Here is a 17,978-nt window from a genome sequence, read left to right on the forward strand (position 1 = left end):
AGCTGTGTTAAACCTGCCCTGCATTTCCAAGTCCTTGCCAGAGAGTCACAGAATCCCTAAGGCTGGAAAAGACCTTTAAGGTCATCCAGTCTGACCACAACCCAAGTACCAGGTCCTGCCCCATCCCATTTGGTTTGTTCTGCATTTAGCCAATGCTTCACTGTTTGATTGGTTTGTTGTTTGGTGGCTCTTTTTTTCTTCCCAGCAAAAGCCTCAAAAGATAAAGAGCAGTGCAAATGTGAAAACCTTGTGACCTTCCAGAACTATGCAACCAGTGAGGTCAAGAAACTCACCCAGCGCTATATCCTTTCACGTGTGAGAGGCGAGGGGGCAGCTGCAACAGGAATGAGGACACCGCCATCTGAGCAGCCTCCTGAGCCCAAATCAATCTGCTGCAGGGAAAAGCTCAGGAATCCCTCTGGAGTAGTTACTCTGCCAAAAAGCAAGGCTTGAAATCTGCCTCTTTCCTAGAGTTGTCAGGGTTGGGAGGGACCTCAAGGCTCAGCCACTTCCAACCCCCCTGCCATGGGCAGGGACACCTCACACTACAGCAGCTTGCTCACAGCCACAGCCAGCCTGGCTGCAAACACCTCTAGGCAGGAAGCTTCCACCACCTCCCTGGGCAACCTGTGCCAGTCTCTCACCACCCTCATAGGGAACAACTTCTTCCTAACATCCAAGCTCAATCTACCCATTTCTACTTTTGCTCCATTCCCCCCAGTCCTATCACTCCCTGACACCCTCAAAAGTCCCTCCCCAGCTTTCTTGTAGCCCCCTTCAGATACTGGAAGACCACAAGGTCTCCTCAGAGCCTTCTCTCTCTTCTCCAGACTGAACAACCCCAACTCCCTCAGTCTGTCTCCAGAGCAGAGCAGTTCCAGCCCTCTGCTCATCCTCATGGCCTCAAGGCTCTGGACACCTTCCAGCACCTCCAGATCCTTCCTGTACCAGGGGCTCCAGAACTGGACAGAGTGCTCCAGGTGTGGTCTCAGCAGAGTGGAGCAGAGGGGGAGAATCCCCTCCCTGGCCCTGCTGGCCACACTTCTCTTGCTGCAGCCCAGGCTCTGCTTGGCTTTCTGGGCTGCACGCTCACTGCTGGCTCCTGTTGAGCTTCTCCTCCACCAGCACCCCCAAGGCCTTTTGTTCAGGGCTGCTCTCAAGCCAGTCCCTGCCCAGCCTCTAGCAGTGCTTGGGATTGCCCCGACCCAGCTGCAGGAGCTTGCCTTTGGTCTTGTTGAACTTGATGAGGTTGTCTTGGGCCCAGCTCTGCAGCCTGTCCAGGTCCCTCTAGACAGGAACATAGTAAGAAGGATCTTTGAATAACCACTAACAGCAAACCCTTTCAGGGGCAGCACAGGCATGACTGGTCAAATCCAAGAGTCAGACTCTCTGGGTTGTTTCTTCAGAGGGTGTTGACACAGATAATCTTTAACTGCCTTCTGTTGATGCAAAATTCATCAGCCCTCTGAACTCATTTGCAGTATTGTTTGAAACAACTGGCTGCATCTGGTGCTCCACCACGCAGTGCAGGAGGGAAGCAGCTGCTGTGTTCTGCCTCCTGCAGCCAGTAGATGCCAAGTGCAGGCTGGCACCTCTCCTGCCAGGCCAGTCTTTGCAAGGCAACTGTCAGCACAGCAGCCTCAGTAGGCTTGACACAACTTCCAGAATAGAGAATTAACCAGGTTGGAAAAGACCCTTGAGATCATCAAGTCTAACCTGCAACACTTAGTTTAGGCTGGAGGTGAGGAGAAAGTTCTTCCCAGAGAGAGTTGTTAGCCATTGGAATGTGCTGCCCAGGGAGGTGGTGGAGTGCCCATCCCTGGAGGTGTTCAAGAGGGGATTGGATGTGGCACTTGGTGCCATGGTTTAGTAGTCATGAGATCTTGGCTGACAGGTTGGACTTGATGATCTTTGAGGTCTTTTCCAACCTTGTTGATTGTATGATTCTGTGATCTCCCAGCTGTTTAGCTTCCCTTTAGGACAGAGCAGAAGTGGCAGGTCTCAGAAGCAGCACCCTGAGCTCCCTTGTCCAGGAGTCTGTTAATGACTAGAGCTTCAGAGAGGGAGCTCAGCTCAGCTGGACAAGGGAGTAGCACATCATAAACTGCTGGCAAAGAGGGGAACCAAGAGAAAGAGCAGCACTGCACCACAGCCAGCAGCCCCTCTTCTTCTGTTCATGCATCCCATCAGTAGCTCTTTCCTTAACCTCTGCCTACTGGAAGAGATGACCAAGAGGATGGAAGAGCTGGAGAACAGGCTAAAATCCTGACCAAACCAAAGGGCATCCTGCACTCTTTTATTTATACATACAAAATGGTCAGAGCTGTTTTCTTAAACTGGCTCCAAGTGAAACAAACAAACACCAGCTCGTGGTGGCTGAAGCTGAGAGGGTTTTTGGTTTGGATCCGTGCACCTGTACCCTGGGTTCTTGCATTGATTGCAGAGAAGAAATGTTGCCATTTTTTTATATGATATAAACAATTCAGTACCTAGCAACAGCAAAATAAAATCCAAGTCTAACTCAGCAGAACTAAAGACCTGAAAGAAGCTATGCAAAACAATAAAATGCTGTTATTTTTGTGAAGTGAAACCTCCCTCTTTTGAAGTACTTTCAGGGGATGAATTTATCTGGCTTGGTTTCCTGCATTTCCCTCCTCTACCTCCACTAGGCTCTGCTGGTCTGTTTTAAGCACCCTCTGTGAGGTTCTGGATCTACACCTAGAAAACAGAACAAGTGGGACAGCACTCACAGCAGTGTGGTTTCACTTCAGAGCGGCTCAGGTTGGAAGGCACCTCAGAGTGCATCTGCTCCAACCTCCCCACCATGGGCAGGGACACCTCTCAACTAGACTCAGCTGCTCAAGGCCTGGATGCAGCCTGGCCTTATACATCCCCAGGAAAGAGGCAGCCACAGCCTCCCTGGGCAGCCTATGCCAGAGTCTCACCACCCTCACACTGAAGAACTTCTTCCTCAGCTCCAGTCTAACCCTGCTCTCCCTCAGCTTCAAACCATTCCCCCTTGTCCTGTCTCTAGACACCCTCAGGAAAAGTCCCTCTGCAGCCTTCCTGGAGGATCCTTTCAGGTACTGGAAGGCAGCTCTAAGGTCCCCCCTGAAGCCTTCTCTCCTCCAGGCTGAACACCCCCAGTTCCCTCAGCCTGTACTCACAGCAGAGGTGCTCCAGCCCCCTGGTCATTTTCATGTCCCTTCTCTGGAGCTGCTCCATCAGCTCCATGTCCTTCCTATATTGAGGGCTCCACAACTGCACACAGTACTGCAGGTGAGGTCTCACCAGAGCAAAGTGGCAGAATCACCTCTCTGGATCTGCTGGCAATGCTGCTTTGGATGCAACCCAGGCTGTCATACATCATGCTGGCAGCTATCCTCTGCCATGTGACAGACCCACAGAATGACAAGAGTGTTAGGGGTTGGAAGAGACCTCCAGAGATCATCAAGTCCAACCCCCCTGCCAAAGCAGGGCCATATTCTCTTGCAAGACAAAGTAGATGGATAATGTGCCTTAGGTGCTTTGTGATTAACTCGGTAAAACAGTCTGATTCTTAAATGCAAGTAAACCCTTTGGGATCTCCCACCAACAGCCCAAATTTGCTGCTGTACCTCCCAGCATGCCTTAGCTTTGCAGTAGCACACCACACCAAACAACTAAGGCAACTGTAGCCTGTTGGGAACGGGCAACATACTTGCCACAACCAAGCCTTCCTCCACTTACCTCTTGAGATGCAGGCAAAGCTTTGTCTTGTGCAATTACTGCCAACAGGCAACACAGCAGGGGTAACCAACCTCCATCCCTTTCAAAGACAGGCAAAGCTTTGTCCTGTGCAGTTGCTGCCAAAAGAACAGGCAACACAGCAGTGGTAACCAACCTCCATTCCTTTCAAAGACATAGGCAAAGCTTTGTCCTGTGCAGTTGCTGCCAACAGAACAATAGAGTTTCTTCCCTAAACCCAGCAAGGGTATAATACAAATGGGGTTTGTTTTCTTAAAACACATCTGTAACCAGTTTTATTGTAGAAACAACACCTTTACAGCATTTACTTCTCACTGGTTTGCTCTGGCATGCTTCTGATGATGTCAGAGTCACCTGGAAAACAAGAAGAAGAAAAAGAGGACTCTCAGAATGCTCAGTAAAATAAAACCATGATTAACCCACCACACTGATGCTACAAACAGGTTATCAGCTTCAAAGCAACACAAAGCCTTTTCACAATGCTTGTGCAGCTGTGACTAGCATTCACAAAGCCAGTCCTAGAGCAGCAGTCTAGTCCTGGAGGACACAATGCAGTTTTGCTCTAGCGAATGTCTAGCCTCCCCTGGCCACCGATGCCAGGACAGCGAGAATTATTCGCAGGGCGCCTGGCACACAGCAGCCAGCGCTTTGCCTCTGGGGCAGCAAACACAACCAGAGTCACTCTCCTCTGAGAAGATTCTGGAGAGAGGATGGAAAGTCACCTCAGCAGCAGACCATGCCAGGAATTTGAGAAAATCTGTGCTACCACAGCACAGAACCACTGAAGCACTCAGGTTGGGAAAGAGCCTCAGGGTCACCAAGTCCAACCATTAGCCCTGCTCTGCAAGGGTCACCCCTAAACCAGAGCCCCAAGCACCACATCCAAACCACCTTCAAACACATCCAGGCTTGGGGACTCCACTACCTCCCTGGGCAGCTCATTCCAGTGCCTGACCACTCTGTCCCTGAAAATATTTTTCCTGCTGTCCAGTCCAAACCTCCCCTGATGCAGCTTGAGGCCATTCCCTCTTGTCCTGTCACCAATTTCCTGTGAGAAGAGACCAGCAGCAGCCTCTCCACAAGGTCCTTTCAGGGAGTTGTAGACAGCAATGAGGTCTCCCCTCAGCCTCCTCTCTTTCACACTAACCATCCCCAGCTCCTTCAGTTGCTCTTCATCACATTTCTTCTCCAGGCCCTTCACAGCTTCCTTGCCCTCCTCTGCCCTGGCTCCAGCACCTCCACAGCTCTCCTGTATTGAGATGCCCAAACCTGGACACAAGACTCCAGGTGTGGCCTCCCCAGAGCTGAGTACAAGAGGACAATCAGCTCCCTGCTGCTGCTGGACACAGCATTGCTGATCCCAGCCAGGATGCCTGTGGCTGTCTTGGCCACCTGGGCACACTGTTGGCTTATATTCAGCTTCTTGTCAATTGCACACAGACTCACAGATACCAAACTGCAGTTGGTCTTCACTCCTGGATCAGCATCCAGCTGTCTGTGGGTTATTTTGGTATGGATCATTCCGGGTACCAGGACAATTCACAACCCTTTGCCTTAGATTAAGCCAAATCAAACAAGGCATGGAATGAGCTGCCCAAGAAGGTGGTGGAGTCCCCAAGCCTGGATGTGTTTAAAGGTGGTTTGGACGTGGTGCCTGGGGCTATGGTTTAGGGGTGACCATGGTAGAGGAGGGTTAATGGTTGGACTTTGTGATCCTGAGGGGTCTTTTCCAACCTGAATGCTTCTGTGAAACAGCATGTAGCACAAGCTCATGTTCTACCTGATGTGTTCAGAAACAGATTCATACAATGGTTTAGATTGGAAGAGACCTTAAAGGTCATCTAGTTTCAACCCCACTGCCATAGGCAGGGACACCTTCCACCAGACCAGGTTGCTCAAGGATTCATCCAGCCTGGCCTTCAACACCTCCAGGGAGGGGGCATTCATGAAGTTGGTTCTCAGCCACTGAAGCATCAGTACAGACCAACAGAGGGCCACAGGGTTTGGCAGTATGAGGAGCTAAATGCAAACATAAGCAGCAGGAATTTCAAGTCCTAAGAACCTGAGACTCAGGAAAGAACAGGATCTTAGTCAGAGGAAATTATAACTTCACATTAAACTTGACATAAAAGGACAGGGAAGTTCTTTCAGTACAAGGGTGGTGAGACTCTGGAATGGGTTGCTCTGGGAGGTTGTGCATGGTGTTCAAGGCCTCGAGTCTAGCGGAGAGGTGTCCCTGCTCACAGGAGGGCAGTTGCAGTAGATCCCTGAGGTGCTTTCCAACCTTGGCCATTCTATGATGCTGCGACAGCAGAGCGTGTCATCACCCCTGCAGGCCAGTGCTCAGTGCTGCTCCCCAGAGGTGAATGGAGGAGGCAGGGGCAGGCCCCCGTGTGGGGAGCAGAGCGGCAGAGCCGTACCTGGGTCGATGATGGCCAGCGTGCAGACCCTGTAGTACTTGCCGCAGGCGGTGCCCAGCTCGATGTTGTTGCCGCTGTAGTGGTGGACGCCAGTCTTGGCCAGCATGGCGTAGTACTCGATCTCTGACTTCCTGTGGCCAGGGAGAGGGCAGTTAGCACTGACAGACCTGACCAGCTGGTACACAGCAAGAGCAGCTCTGGCTCCATCACTCAGACCTTCCCTGACAACATCAGAGCATCACCCAATGGCAGGGGCTGGGAGGGAACCCAGAGCTCATCCAGTCCAACCCCTCTGCCAGAGCAGCACCACCCAGGGCAGGTCACACAGGAACACATCCAGGTGGGTTTGGAAAGCCTCCAGAGAAGGAGACTCCATAACCTCTCTGGGCAGCCTGCTCCAGGGCTCTGCCACCCTCACTGGAAAGAAGTGTCTCCATGCTGAGATGGAACCTCCTGTGTTCCAGCTTGTACCCACGGCTCCTTGGCCTATCACTGGGCACCACTGAGAAGAGACCATCACCTCCATCCTGACACCCACCCTTCAGGTACTGTTAGACATTGATCAGATCCCCTCTCAGCCTTCTCTCAAGACTAAACAACCCCAGGGCTCTCAGTCATTCCTCCTAGCAGAGATGTTCAAGCCCTCCAGTCAGCCTCATAGCTCTGTCTCTCAAAGTGGGGAGCCCAAAACTGGCTGCTGCTGGCTGCCAAGGGAACTTGGCATTTTTCTTCTCCATCATCTGTTTTCCTTCTGTTATGATTCCCACCAGGAGACTCTAGTTGTCAAAACTGTTGCTCAAACACTTTCAGGATCTCTACAAACGTGCTGCCTACTTTAAACAGCCCTCTGCCATTCCTCAAGCAGCTTATCTTGGTTTTCTGTATTTAGTTGCTTGACCCTGTCTTGAGGACAGAAAAAACCCAGAAATTCAACTAACTGGTGGACAACAAGTTCTGCATGGGACAGCAATGTGCCCTGGGGGCCAAGAAGGCCAATGGGATCCTGGGCTGCATTCAGAGGAGTGTGTCCAGCAGAGCCAGGGAGGTTCTCCTCCCCCTCTACTCTGCCCTGCTGAGACCTCACCTGGAATATTGCATCCAGCTCTGGGCTCCCCAGTTCAAGAGGGACAGAGATCTGCTGGAGAGAGTCCAAGGGAGGGCTACAAGGATGCTGAAGGGACTGCAGCACTGCCTGGGGAGGAGAGGCTGAGAGCCCTGGGGCTGTTTAGTCTGGAGAGAAGACTGAGAGAGAATCTGATCAATGTCTATCAATAGCTGAGGGGTGGGGGTCAAGAGGGAGGGAACAGGGACAGTCTCTGCTCACTTGTGCCCTGGGATAGGATAAGGAGGAATGGATATAAACTACAGCACAGGAAGTTCCACTTCAACATGAGGAGGAACTTCTTGACTGTTAGGGTCCCAGAGCCCTGGAGCAGGCTGCCCAGAGAGGTTGTGGAGTCTCCTCTGGATCCTTTCCATCCCTGCCTGGATGTGTTCCTGGGTGACCTGTGCTGGATTCTCTGGTCCTGCTCTGGCAGTGGGGTTGGACTGGAACATCTCCAGAGGTCCCTTCCAACCCCTAACATCCTGGGATCCTGTGAACTCTTTGGACTGGAAAGATACAGCAAACACTGGGAAGCATTTGAACACATCCAGACCTAAAATCCTTGTACACCAAACTGATCATCACTTTAACTTCAGAGCACCAACAGCCAGCAAAGCATTTTGCATTCTTAAGTCAGGGCAGCAATAAACATGAAGTAAACTCTGGTTTTGCACCCAAAACATGAAGTACACTCTGTATTTGTACCCCAAACAAACAGAAAAAGAATGCCTTGATGAGAATGAGCCTTTCACACATCTGCTTACCTCAAAGCAGGGCAGTTGTTGGCGAGGATGACCAACTTGGCTTTGCCCTGCCTGATCATTTTGAGAGTCTGTTTGTAGCCTAGCACATATTTACCACTTTTCATAACCAGCTGCAGCCTGGAGTTTATGGACTCTAGGGACTTTTTCTGTAAGAACAGACAAAGGAAAGCATTAGTGCTGTGTTAGCCTACAGTCTGCAAAACTGCTGGAGAAAGTACAGAAGCCAAGGAGCTCCAAATCTCAGCAAACTTTTACTCATTTCTGCATGATCTGCAACGTGGAGGAAGGAAAAACAGCCTTCCACAGCAGTATGCTTGTGGGCAAGGGATGAGGTTGCCAGTACGGTGTTTCCACGACCTCACAAACGTCTCTGCTCCTCATGGATCTTACAATGGGACAGTACATCCTGAAGCACTGCTGCTTCTGTCTGCTCTAGCCGTTAAAATCCAGGTGCATTCGACAAGCCTTTACCAAAGCTCTGCTCGCTGAGGGCAAGTAAACAGCACTGCGCTGCAGACCTAGGCCAGGTCTGGAGCATTTCTCAAGCGGTTAGCAGAAACGTGATCAGAAGCAACAGGAGGAGGCAGGCCGGCAGGAGAGCACGGTGCTCCTGACAAGCGCTTGCAAGGAAGGAAACCACCATCGAGACAGACGCCCCTACCTTCCAGAGCCGCTCAAAGAGAGAGACAGGAACATGGCAGGAAAGGCAAGTTTGAAGCTCCGCACGCACTAGGATCTCGGCACCGGCTCCCCCTTCCTCCAGCTAGCACGGGGGGGCCCTCCAGCAGCTCAGGGTAGTGCACGGAAGGACCCCGAGGCCAGAAACGCCGGCGGGAGGCAGCTGCAGGGTACGGCCGGCAGCCCGCGCGAGGAGGGCAGGCCCTGAGCTGAGGGTCGCGACAAGGGTCTGGGCCCAGGCCGCTGCCAGCCCCAGCCGGGGCCCTCGCTGCGCCTCGCCGCCCCGCGCCGCGCCCCGCGCCGTGCCTCACCGCCCCGCGCCGCGCGCCGGCGGAGCCCGCGCCGCCGCCACGTGAGCCCCGCTCCCACTCACCGTCTTCTTCGCGGCCACCATGGTGCTGCCTCGCGCGGGCTCGGGCGGTAACTGGAACACAAGGGGGAACGCGGGGAGGCGTTAGCACCCGGCAAGCGGCTCCCCCGGCCCGCCCGCGCCGCCCCGGCCGAGCCCCACTCACCGGAGACGCTGCGCCAAGATGGACGGGCAGCAGGAAAGGGCCGAGCTCCCGGCGGGCACCGCGCCTCGCGCCACGCCGCTCTCGCGAGAGCCGCCCGCCCCAGCGCGCCTGCGCCAACCGCTTCCGCCAGCCTCACTGCCGCTACCCCCAGCGGCAGGCGGCAGCCTCACCACAGCTCCTCCCAGCGGCAGGCGGCAGCCTCACCACAGCTCCCCCCAGCGGCAGGCGGCAGCCTCACAACCGCTCCCCCTCCAGCGGCAGTCGACAGCCTTACAACAGCTCCCCCCAGCGGCACTCGACAGCCTCACAACCGCTCCCCCCCAGCGGCAGGCGGCAGCCTCACAACAGCTCCCCCTAGCGGCAGGCAGCAGCCTCCCAACCGCTCCCCCTCAGCGGCAGGCGGCAGCCTCACAACCGGCAGTATAGCTTCAGCTCTCCTTCAGCTGCCAGAGGGCACACACTAACACGAGAGACAAGATTCCACCCACGAAAGAAGACTGATGATTTGAAGAGCCAGGCCTACATCTTTATTTTACCAATAGGACCAAAGCATACTGCATCAATAGGATGAAAAATGTGCAGAATTACAACCTTGGGCTCTCTTACATGTTTTGTGTAACCAACAGCTCTGCACAATTACACAGCAACATTCTGTGAACACCTGCATCCATTCTCCCTCCCTTTGGCACTTGCCAGGCCTATTCAAAGCAACAGGCTGTGCTCCCTGATAATCATCACAATTAAATGCAAATGGAGATGTCTTCATCTGGATTCTCACGGGGTCATGCAAGCAGCAAACCACCTCACCTTGTCAGGCAGAAAAATGCAGCTCTTTGCTTCAGATTGCTGGGCCATTGGAACCATGGGATCATAGGATGTTAGGGGTTGGAAGGGAACTTCCAACATCAGCAAGTCCAACCCCCCTGCAGAGCAGGACCATAGAATCTAGCACAGCTCACACATCCAGAGGGTAGATGGACCAGATGGACAGATAGGCAGAGTCCAACATGATGACCTTCAACAAGTCCAAGTGCTGGGTGCTGCACTTTGGCCACAGCAACCCCATGCAGTGCTACAGGCTGGGGTCAGAGTGGCTGAGAGCAGCCAGGCAGAAAGGGACCTGGGGGTGCTGGTTGACAGCAGTTGAACATGAGCCAGCAGTGTGCCCAGCTGGCCAAGAAGGCCAATGGCATCCTGGCCTGCATCAGGAATAGTGTGCCAGCAGGAGCAGGGAAGTCATTGTGCCCTGTGCTCAGCACTGGTTAGGCCACACCTTGAGTCCTGTGTCCAGTTCTGGGCCCCTCAATGTAAGAAGGACATTGAGACACTTGAATGTGTCCAGAGAAGGGCAACAAGGCTGGGGAGGGGTCTGGAGCACAGCCCTGTGAGGAGAGGCTGAGGGAGCTGGGGTTGCTTAGCCTGGTGGATGTGGGGAGGCCTGTGGATGTGGTCTACCTAGACTTCAGCAAGGCCTTTGACACCGTCCCCCACAGCAAACTGCTGACTAAGCTGTCAGCCTGTGGATTGGACCACTACACTCTGTGCTGGGTTAGGAACTGGCTGGAGGGCCGGGCCCAGAGAGTGGTCGTGAACGGTGCCGCATCCAGCTGGAGGCCAGGCACCAGTGGTGTGCCCCAGGGATCAGTGCTGGGCCCTGTGCTCTTCAACATATTCGTTGATGATCTGGATGAAGGGGTAGAGTCAGTCATCAGCAAGTTTGCAGATGACACAAAGTTAGGGGCAGATGTTAGTCAATTAGAGGGTAGAAAGGCTCTGCAGAGGGACCTCGACCGACTGGAAAGATGGGCAGAGTCCAATGGGATGGCTTTCAACAAGTCCAAGTGCCGAGTGCTGCACTTTGGCTACGGCAATCCCATGCAGAGCTACAGGCTGGGGTCAGAGTGGCTGAGAGCTCCCAAACAGAGAGGGACCTGGGGGTGCTGATCGACAGCCACCTGAATATGAGCCAGCAGTGTGCTCAGGTGGCCAGGAGGGCCAATAGCATTCTGGCCTGCATTAGGAATAGTGTGGCCAGCAGGAGCAGGGAGGTCATAGTGCCCTGTACTCTGCTTTGGTTAGGCCGCACCTTGAGTACTGTGTCCAGTTCTGGGCTCCTCAGTTTAAGAAGGACATTGAGACACTTGAGCGTGTCCAGAGAAGGGCAACAAGGCTGGGGAGAGGCCTTGAACACAAGCCCTATGAGGAGAGGCTGAGGGAGCTGGGATTGTTTAGCCTGGAGAAGAGGAGGCTCAGGGGTGACCTTATTGCCCTCTACAACTACCTGAAGGGTGGTTGTAGCCAGGAGGGAGTTGGCCTCTTCTCCCAGGCAACCAGCACCAGAACAAGAGGACACAGTCTCAAGCTGCGCCAGGGGAGGTTCAGACTCGAGGTGAGGAGGAAGTTCTTCACCGAGCGAGTCATTCGGCATTGGAATGTGCTGCCCAGGGAGGTGGTTGAGTCATCGACCCTGGAGGCGTTCAAGGGGAGATTGGACGTGGCACTTGGTGCCATGGTCTAGTCATGGGGTCTGTGTTGATAGGTTGGACTCGATGATCCTCGAGGTCCTTTCCAACCTAAGTGATACTGTGATACTGTGATACTGTGAGAAGAGGAGGCTCAGGGGAGACCTTCTTGCTCTCTCCAACTCCCTGAAGGGTAGTTGTAGGCAGGTGGGGGTTAGTCTCTTCTCCCAGGCAAGCAGCACCAGAACAAGAGGACACAGTCTCAAGCTGTTCCAGGGGAAGTTTAGGCTGGAGGTGAGGAGAAAGTTCTTCCCAGAAAGAGAGATTGGCCATTGGGATGTGCTGCCCAGGGAGGTGGTGGAGTCACCATCCCTGGAGGTGTTGAAGAAGGGATTGGATGTGGCACTTGGAGCCATGGTTTAATAGTCATGAGGTCTGTGTTGACAGCTTGGACTTGATGATCTCTGAGGTCTTTTCCAACCTTGTCGATTCTATGATTCTATGATTCTATTCCCAGTGCCGTGCCAGGTCAGGTGCCCTGCATGCTGTCATCCAGGCTAATCCTGGGTGAAGCAGCTTCACTTCCCTCCAAGGCTCAGGGTTCTCTGCACTTCAGTCTTCCAGGAGCTGCAGGTACCGCTGAGAAGGGCTGGAGTGACCACCAGATGTCAGTGGTCCTCCAGGGTTACACTTCGGTGTGCCTCTCAGATCTGCAGCAGAACACCACGGTTTGAAAAGCAACTCCTGATCTCAGCATGGCGTGGATGTGAGCATCCCCATCAGGCTAGCAGTGCCTCAAGAGATCTTCAACTCCTTTGGTCTGCTGCAGGTTGCTTCTCCCATGCCCATCACTCCTTTGGTCTGCTGCAGGTTGCTTCTCCCTTACCTATCATTTATGTTTGAGTCAACTCTTTCCAGCGGTGCTCAGGGACAGGAAAAGGGGCAAATGAGCACAAAGTAGAACCCAGGAGGTACTCAGCACTGGCTAGGTCACACCTTGAGTCCTATGTCCAGTTCTGGGCTCCTCAATTTAGGAAGGACATTAGGACTCTTGAATATCTCCAGAGAAGGGCAACAAGACTGGGGAGGGGTCTGGAGCACAGCCCTGTGAGGAGAGGCTGAGGCAGCTGGGGTTGCTTAGCCTGGAGAAGAGGAGGCTCAGGGGAGACCTTCTTGCTCTACACAACTCCCTGAAGGGAGGTTGTAGCCAGGTGGGGGTTGGTCTCTTCTCCCAGGCAAGCAGCACCAGAACAAGAGGACACAGTCTCAAGCTGTGTCAGGGGAAGTTTAGGCTGGAGGTGAGGAGAAAGTTCTTCCCAGGAAGAGTAATTTGCCTTTGGAATGTGCTGCCCAGGGAGGTGGTGGAGTCTCTGTCCCTGGAGGTGTTCAAGAGGGGATTGGATGTGGCACTTGGAGCCATGGTTTATCTGTCAGGAGGTGTTAGGTACTAGGGACTATATTGGACTTGATGATCTCTGAGGTCTTTTCCACCCTGGTTGATTCTGTGATTCTATGACTCTCTGATTCTATGATTCCATGCCTCTGTGACTACAGAGGGGGTTGGACTAAATGACCTTTTGAAGTCCTTTCCAACCCAAACAATTCCATGATGATTCTATGAACCTGTGGCAGAGCTTGGAGCCCTGGTTTAGTTCTTGCCTGTTTATTCAGCCATTTGGTTGCTACTTCTTTTTGCTGCCCCAAGCACTGTGTGCAGCATGGATTTCTCTGCAGGTGGCAGCCAAAGGCTCATCCAGGACTAAATTCCTCAAACCAGGATGAAGTTTAGAAGCTCTTGTGCTGTGTATGGCTCTTTGTGCAGGATTCCTTTTACAGGGGTGTGTGTGTGTGTAAAGTTTCTTTGTAGCCTGGCTTCTTTCCTTTGCTCTAATACCTCTGGACACTACCGAGACTGAGAACACCATCACTCTTCTGCTTTTCAGTTGTTGTTTGCTCTATCACTCCTCAGCTATATTTTATATCAGATGTTGGTACGTGGCACCTGCTCAAGAAACACCAAGACCACTTCCTAGCCTGGTTTCTGTCTTCTTTGCCAAGTCAAACCAAGCACCTTGGAGGCCCACGCAGTATTGTTCTGATGCTGTCCAAGGAGGGAAGCCTCTGGTGTTTCAGTTCAGAAAGTGTTCAGTAGGTTGTCTGGAGTAATTTGCCATTGGAATGTGCTGCCCAGGGAGGGGGTGGAGTCCCCATCCCTGGAGGTGTTCAAAAAGGGATTTTAGCCTGGAGAAGAGGAGGCTCAGGGGAGACCTTTTTGCTCTCTACAACTCCCTGAAGGGAGGCTGTAACCAGGTGGGGATTGGTCTCTTCTCCCAGGCAACCATCACCAGAACAAGAGGACACAGTCTCAAGCTGTGCCAGGGGAAGTTTAGGCTGGAAGTGAGGAGAAAGTTCTTCACAGAGAGAGCTGTTGGCCATTGGAATGTGCTGCCCAGGGAGGTGGTGGAGTTCCCATCCCTGGAGTTGTTCAAGAGGGGATTTGAAGTGGCACATGGTGCCATGGTTTAGTCATGAGGTGCTGGGTGATAGGTTGGACTTGATGATCTTTGAGGTCTTTTCCAACCTTGGTGATTCTGTGTGTGATGTGGCACTTGGAGCCATGGCTTAGTTAGTCATGAGGTGTTGGGTGATAGGTTGGGCTTGATGATCTCTGAGGTCTTTTCCAACCTTATTGATTCAATGATTCTATGAGTGTCTCTGGAAGCAACAGTTGTACTGAGAGTTTCTTTGGTTATGTGTCTGGTGTGTGTGTGCCTGAGGCTGGGCAGGAGCCATTCAATCATCTGAAAAGGCCATTTAAAGGAGGGCAAGCAGGTTTTGTGTTTTCAGTTAATCCATAAAAACAAACAAACAAATTGGAGGAGCAGACAGTTCAGGTGTCCCTAAAGTGACCAATAAGGGATTGCAGCCCTTGGACACCATGTTCCATGTAATGCTGAGGAGCCACCAGGGTCATGCCTCTTCTTCTCTCTTCTTCAATGGCCAGCACATCTGAAGAGGAGTCTGTCCCGTCTGCCTTCAATCTTCATCCATGAGTTCCTGAATCCAGCTCAATAATCCAGCTCCTGAATCTGGATCCTGTCTGCTGCTGAGTGCAGCCTGGGACTTCTGCCACAGCATCAGTGGTGACAGTGACCAATTGCCATCAGGGGCTGGGTTCAATATTGGTTTGTAGCTATTTGTATCTGTTTGATTCCATTATTTTCATTAAAGATGGTTTAGTTTCTTTCCCACCCCATCAATCTCTCTCCCTTACTCCCTTTCTCTTTGCTTTGGGAGTCAGAGGGGTTCATAGAGAGCACCTGGAACTCGTTTGGTGGCCAGTCCAGCCCTGCCCTTTGACAGATAGATGCCACAGCCATCTGACATGCAAGTCTGAACATGGCCTGTACCACAGGTCCTTTCTAGCACAGAGTCTTTCTAGCAAGTGTTCATCAGCATGGTAAGACAGAGGCTTAACCACACGGCCTGCTGCTATGGGATGCACAGGGTGCATGCACAGGTTTCTGGGTCGGGTTTTGTCTCATGCTCTGAGGACCATGGTGCTGCACAGGACTGGATGGAAAATGAACATCAGGGTGTGTAAAGATAGTAGAAATCAAGTGAAAAAGTAGGTGTGCTGCTAAATGGATTTTTAAAATCTGCTCTAGAAAAGAATGGATCCCAGGATCTCAGGGTGCTAGGGTTTGGAAGGGACCTCTGGAGATCTTCCAGTCCAACCCCCCTGCCAGAGCAGGACCAGAGAATCCAGCACAGGTCACACAGGAACACATCCAGACAGGGAGGGAAAGGCTCCAGAGAAGGAGACTCCACAACCTCTCTGGGCAGCCTGCTCCAGGGTTCTGTCACCCTCACAGTCAAGAAGTTCCTCCTGTTGAGGTGGAACCTCCTGTGCTGTAGTTTATATGCACTACCTCATGTCCTGTCACAGGGTGCAACTGAGCAGAGCCTGTCCCTGTCCTTTCCTTCCTGACCCCCAGCCCTCAGCTATTGATAGACATTGATCAGATCCCTGGCAGTGCTCCAGTCCCTTCAGCATCCTTGTAGCCCTCCCTTGGACTCTCTGCAGCAGATCTCTGTTCCTCCTGAACTGGGGAGCCCAGAGCTGGATGCAATACTCCAGATGGGGCCTCCCCAGGGCAGAGTAGGAGGGGAGGAGAACCTCCCTGGATCTACTGGACACAATGGAGACGACTTTCTTTTCTTCTGCTCAAGACATGGCAGGAGTTCAGATGTACTCCTGGGAATGCTCCTAAACCCTTTTTCTGGCCAGCGTCAGACTCAAACTTGCTCATGTGGAGGCTGTGATGAGCTCACAGTTGGAGTACCCTGGAGTGGATCTCACAGGAGAAATTCCATCCTGGACAGTTAAAGCCTTCCTGATTCTTCCTGTATGTGTTTAAATAGAATCATAAAATCAATAAGATTGGAAAAGACCTCAAGGATCATCAAATCCAACCTGTCACCCAACACCTCCTGACTAACTAAACCATGGCACCAAGTGCCACATCCAATCCCCTCTTGAACAACTCCAGGGATGAGGACTCCACCACCTCCCTGGGCAGCACATCCCAATGGCTAACAACTCTCTCTGGGAAGAACTTTCTGCTCACCTCCAGCCTCAAATGGATGTTTTGAAGCTACTGTGTCTCATCAACCTCTTGTTTTCTTGCAGAGGAGTGGGTTTTGATTCTCCTGTACCAACAGGAAAAAACCCCACACCCAACCAGCAACAAAAAGCTGCCTAGAGCTGAGTGCACGCACAGGTCTGCTTCCACATCTCCACAACAAGCCTGCTGCCTTCCCAGGCAATGCTGCTGGTGGAATTTTCCTTCTCCTTGGGTGGCTGAGGTTGACTGACTGTGAGTTTTATAACAGCACCTGAGGCAGGCAGTAATCACAGCAACATGCACTGTCTGGAGCCCATTACTCTTCGCCTGCTGCAGTTTTGCTGGGTGGCTGCAAACACCCAACCGACCAAAAACGTGCCCCAAAGAGTTCTGCTTCACACTCATCCTGAAATGCTGGGTGCTGGGGGTGAATCATTGTTCAATTGGGAGGTGATTCATTCTGGGTCTTACTAATGAAAAGCTTTTTTGTTGATTTGTAATGAAAATCTATTCCCCACCCCCTGTTCTTAGTCCCTCTCTTCCACTCTCCTGCAAGCAGCAGCCACGGTGCCTGGAATAAATGGATTTAGCTTTTGAGCATTTGCTGTGTCTGAAGTGATGCTTTTAACCTCTCAGCTGGGCTGAGAAATGTGTTTTGGGGTTGGTTGGATGTTTTTTTTAATTCAGTTTTCCTAGTGTTCTGTTGTCTGTTGAAACCTGTGCTCTGGTGAGTTCAGTGTGGCTTTCCTGAAGAAGAGGGTATCCCAAACCAACCTCATGAGGTTCAACAAGACCGAGTGCAAGCTCCTGCAGCTGGGCCAGGGCAATCCCAAGCACTGATATAGGTTGGGCAGGGTCTGGCTTGAGAGCAGCCCTGAAGAAAAGGCCTTGGGGGTGCTGGGGGAGGAGAAGCTCAACAGGAGCCAGCAGTGAGCACTTGCAGCCCAGAGAGCCAAGCAGAGCCTGGGCTGCAGCAAGAGAAGCGTGGCCAGCAGGGCCAGGGAGGGGATTCTGCCCCTCTGCTCCACCCTGGTGAAGCCCCACCTGGAGCTCTGTGTCCAGTTCTGGAGCCCCTAGGACAGGAAGGATCTGGAGGTGCTGGAAGGTGTCCAGAGAAGGGCCACGAGGATGAGCAGAGGGCTGGAGCTGCTCTGCTGTGGAAACAGATGGAAAGAGTTCGGGTGGTTTGGTGTGGAGAAGAGAAGGCTGTGAGGAGACCTTCTTGTGGCCTTCCAGGATCTGAAGGGGGCTCCAAGAAAGCTGGGGAGGGACTTTTGAGGGTGTCAGGGAGTGATAGGACTGGGGGGAATGGATGCCAGCTAGAGGAGGGCAGATTGAGCTTGGATGTTAGGAAGAAGTTGTTCCCCATGAGGGTGGTGAGAGACTGACAGAGGTTGCCCAGGGAGGTGGTGGAAGCCTCCTGCCTGGAGGGTTTTTCAGCCAGGCTGGATGTGGCTGTGAGCAACCTGTGTGACGTGTCCTTGGCCATGACAGGGCGGGTTGGACCTGGCTGATCCTTGAGGTCCCTTCCAACCCTGACAGTTCTGTGATTCTATAATTTCCAGGAGTGCTCAGGAGATGTTCACAGCATGAGGAGTTCCTGTGCCTCCCTGCAGATCAGCAGTCATCTCCAGTGAGGCCTGGATGGAGACTGGGCTG

General features: G+C 52.7%; 2 protein-coding genes and 1 non-coding gene across 6 annotated transcripts in view; 1 reads left to right on the top strand and 2 right to left on the bottom strand.

Moving 5' to 3' along the window:
* MATN2 (matrilin 2) overlaps positions 1 to 2,864 on the top strand; it is a 68,062-nt gene extending 65,198 nt beyond the window's left edge. For 3 of the 4 annotated variants that reach the window (XM_068164313.1, XM_068164311.1, XM_068164312.1), the window contains 2 exons: positions 206 to 301; positions 2,217 to 2,861. In XM_068164313.1, coding sequence (XP_068020414.1) covers positions 206 to 301; positions 2,217 to 2,269 — 149 coding nt within the window. In that variant the 3' untranslated portion in view covers positions 2,270 to 2,861. Of the gene's footprint in view, positions 1 to 205; positions 302 to 2,216 lie in introns of all 4 variants that reach the window. The other variant, XM_068164314.1, reaches the window with a different exon arrangement.
* A 1,126-nt stretch (positions 2,865 to 3,990) lies between these two features.
* Positions 3,991 to 9,296, bottom strand: RPL30 (ribosomal protein L30). Its single transcript, XM_068164315.1, has 5 exons — positions 9,230 to 9,296; positions 9,088 to 9,138; positions 8,037 to 8,182; positions 6,168 to 6,298; positions 3,991 to 4,101 (listed from the first exon to the last, which is right to left on the bottom strand). The coding sequence occupies exons 2-5, from the start codon at positions 9,106 to 9,108 to the stop codon at positions 4,052 to 4,054; spliced, it is 348 nt and encodes a 115-aa protein (XP_068020416.1). The 5' UTR covers positions 9,109 to 9,138; positions 9,230 to 9,296; the 3' UTR covers positions 3,991 to 4,051.
* On the bottom strand, positions 4,237 to 4,368 carry LOC137454314 (small nucleolar RNA SNORA72). The gene has a single exon (XR_010990582.1). It is a non-coding gene; the product is annotated as a small nucleolar RNA SNORA72 (small nucleolar RNA).
* Positions 9,297 to 17,978: the final 8,682 nt, after the last annotated feature.

Source organism: Melanerpes formicivorus, unplaced genomic scaffold (assembly GCF_026170545.1).
Source record: "Melanerpes formicivorus ecotype bairdi unplaced genomic scaffold, bMelFor1.0.p_v2 SCAF_79, whole genome shotgun sequence".
Classification (NCBI taxonomy): domain Eukaryota; kingdom Metazoa; phylum Chordata; class Aves; order Piciformes; family Picidae; genus Melanerpes; species Melanerpes formicivorus.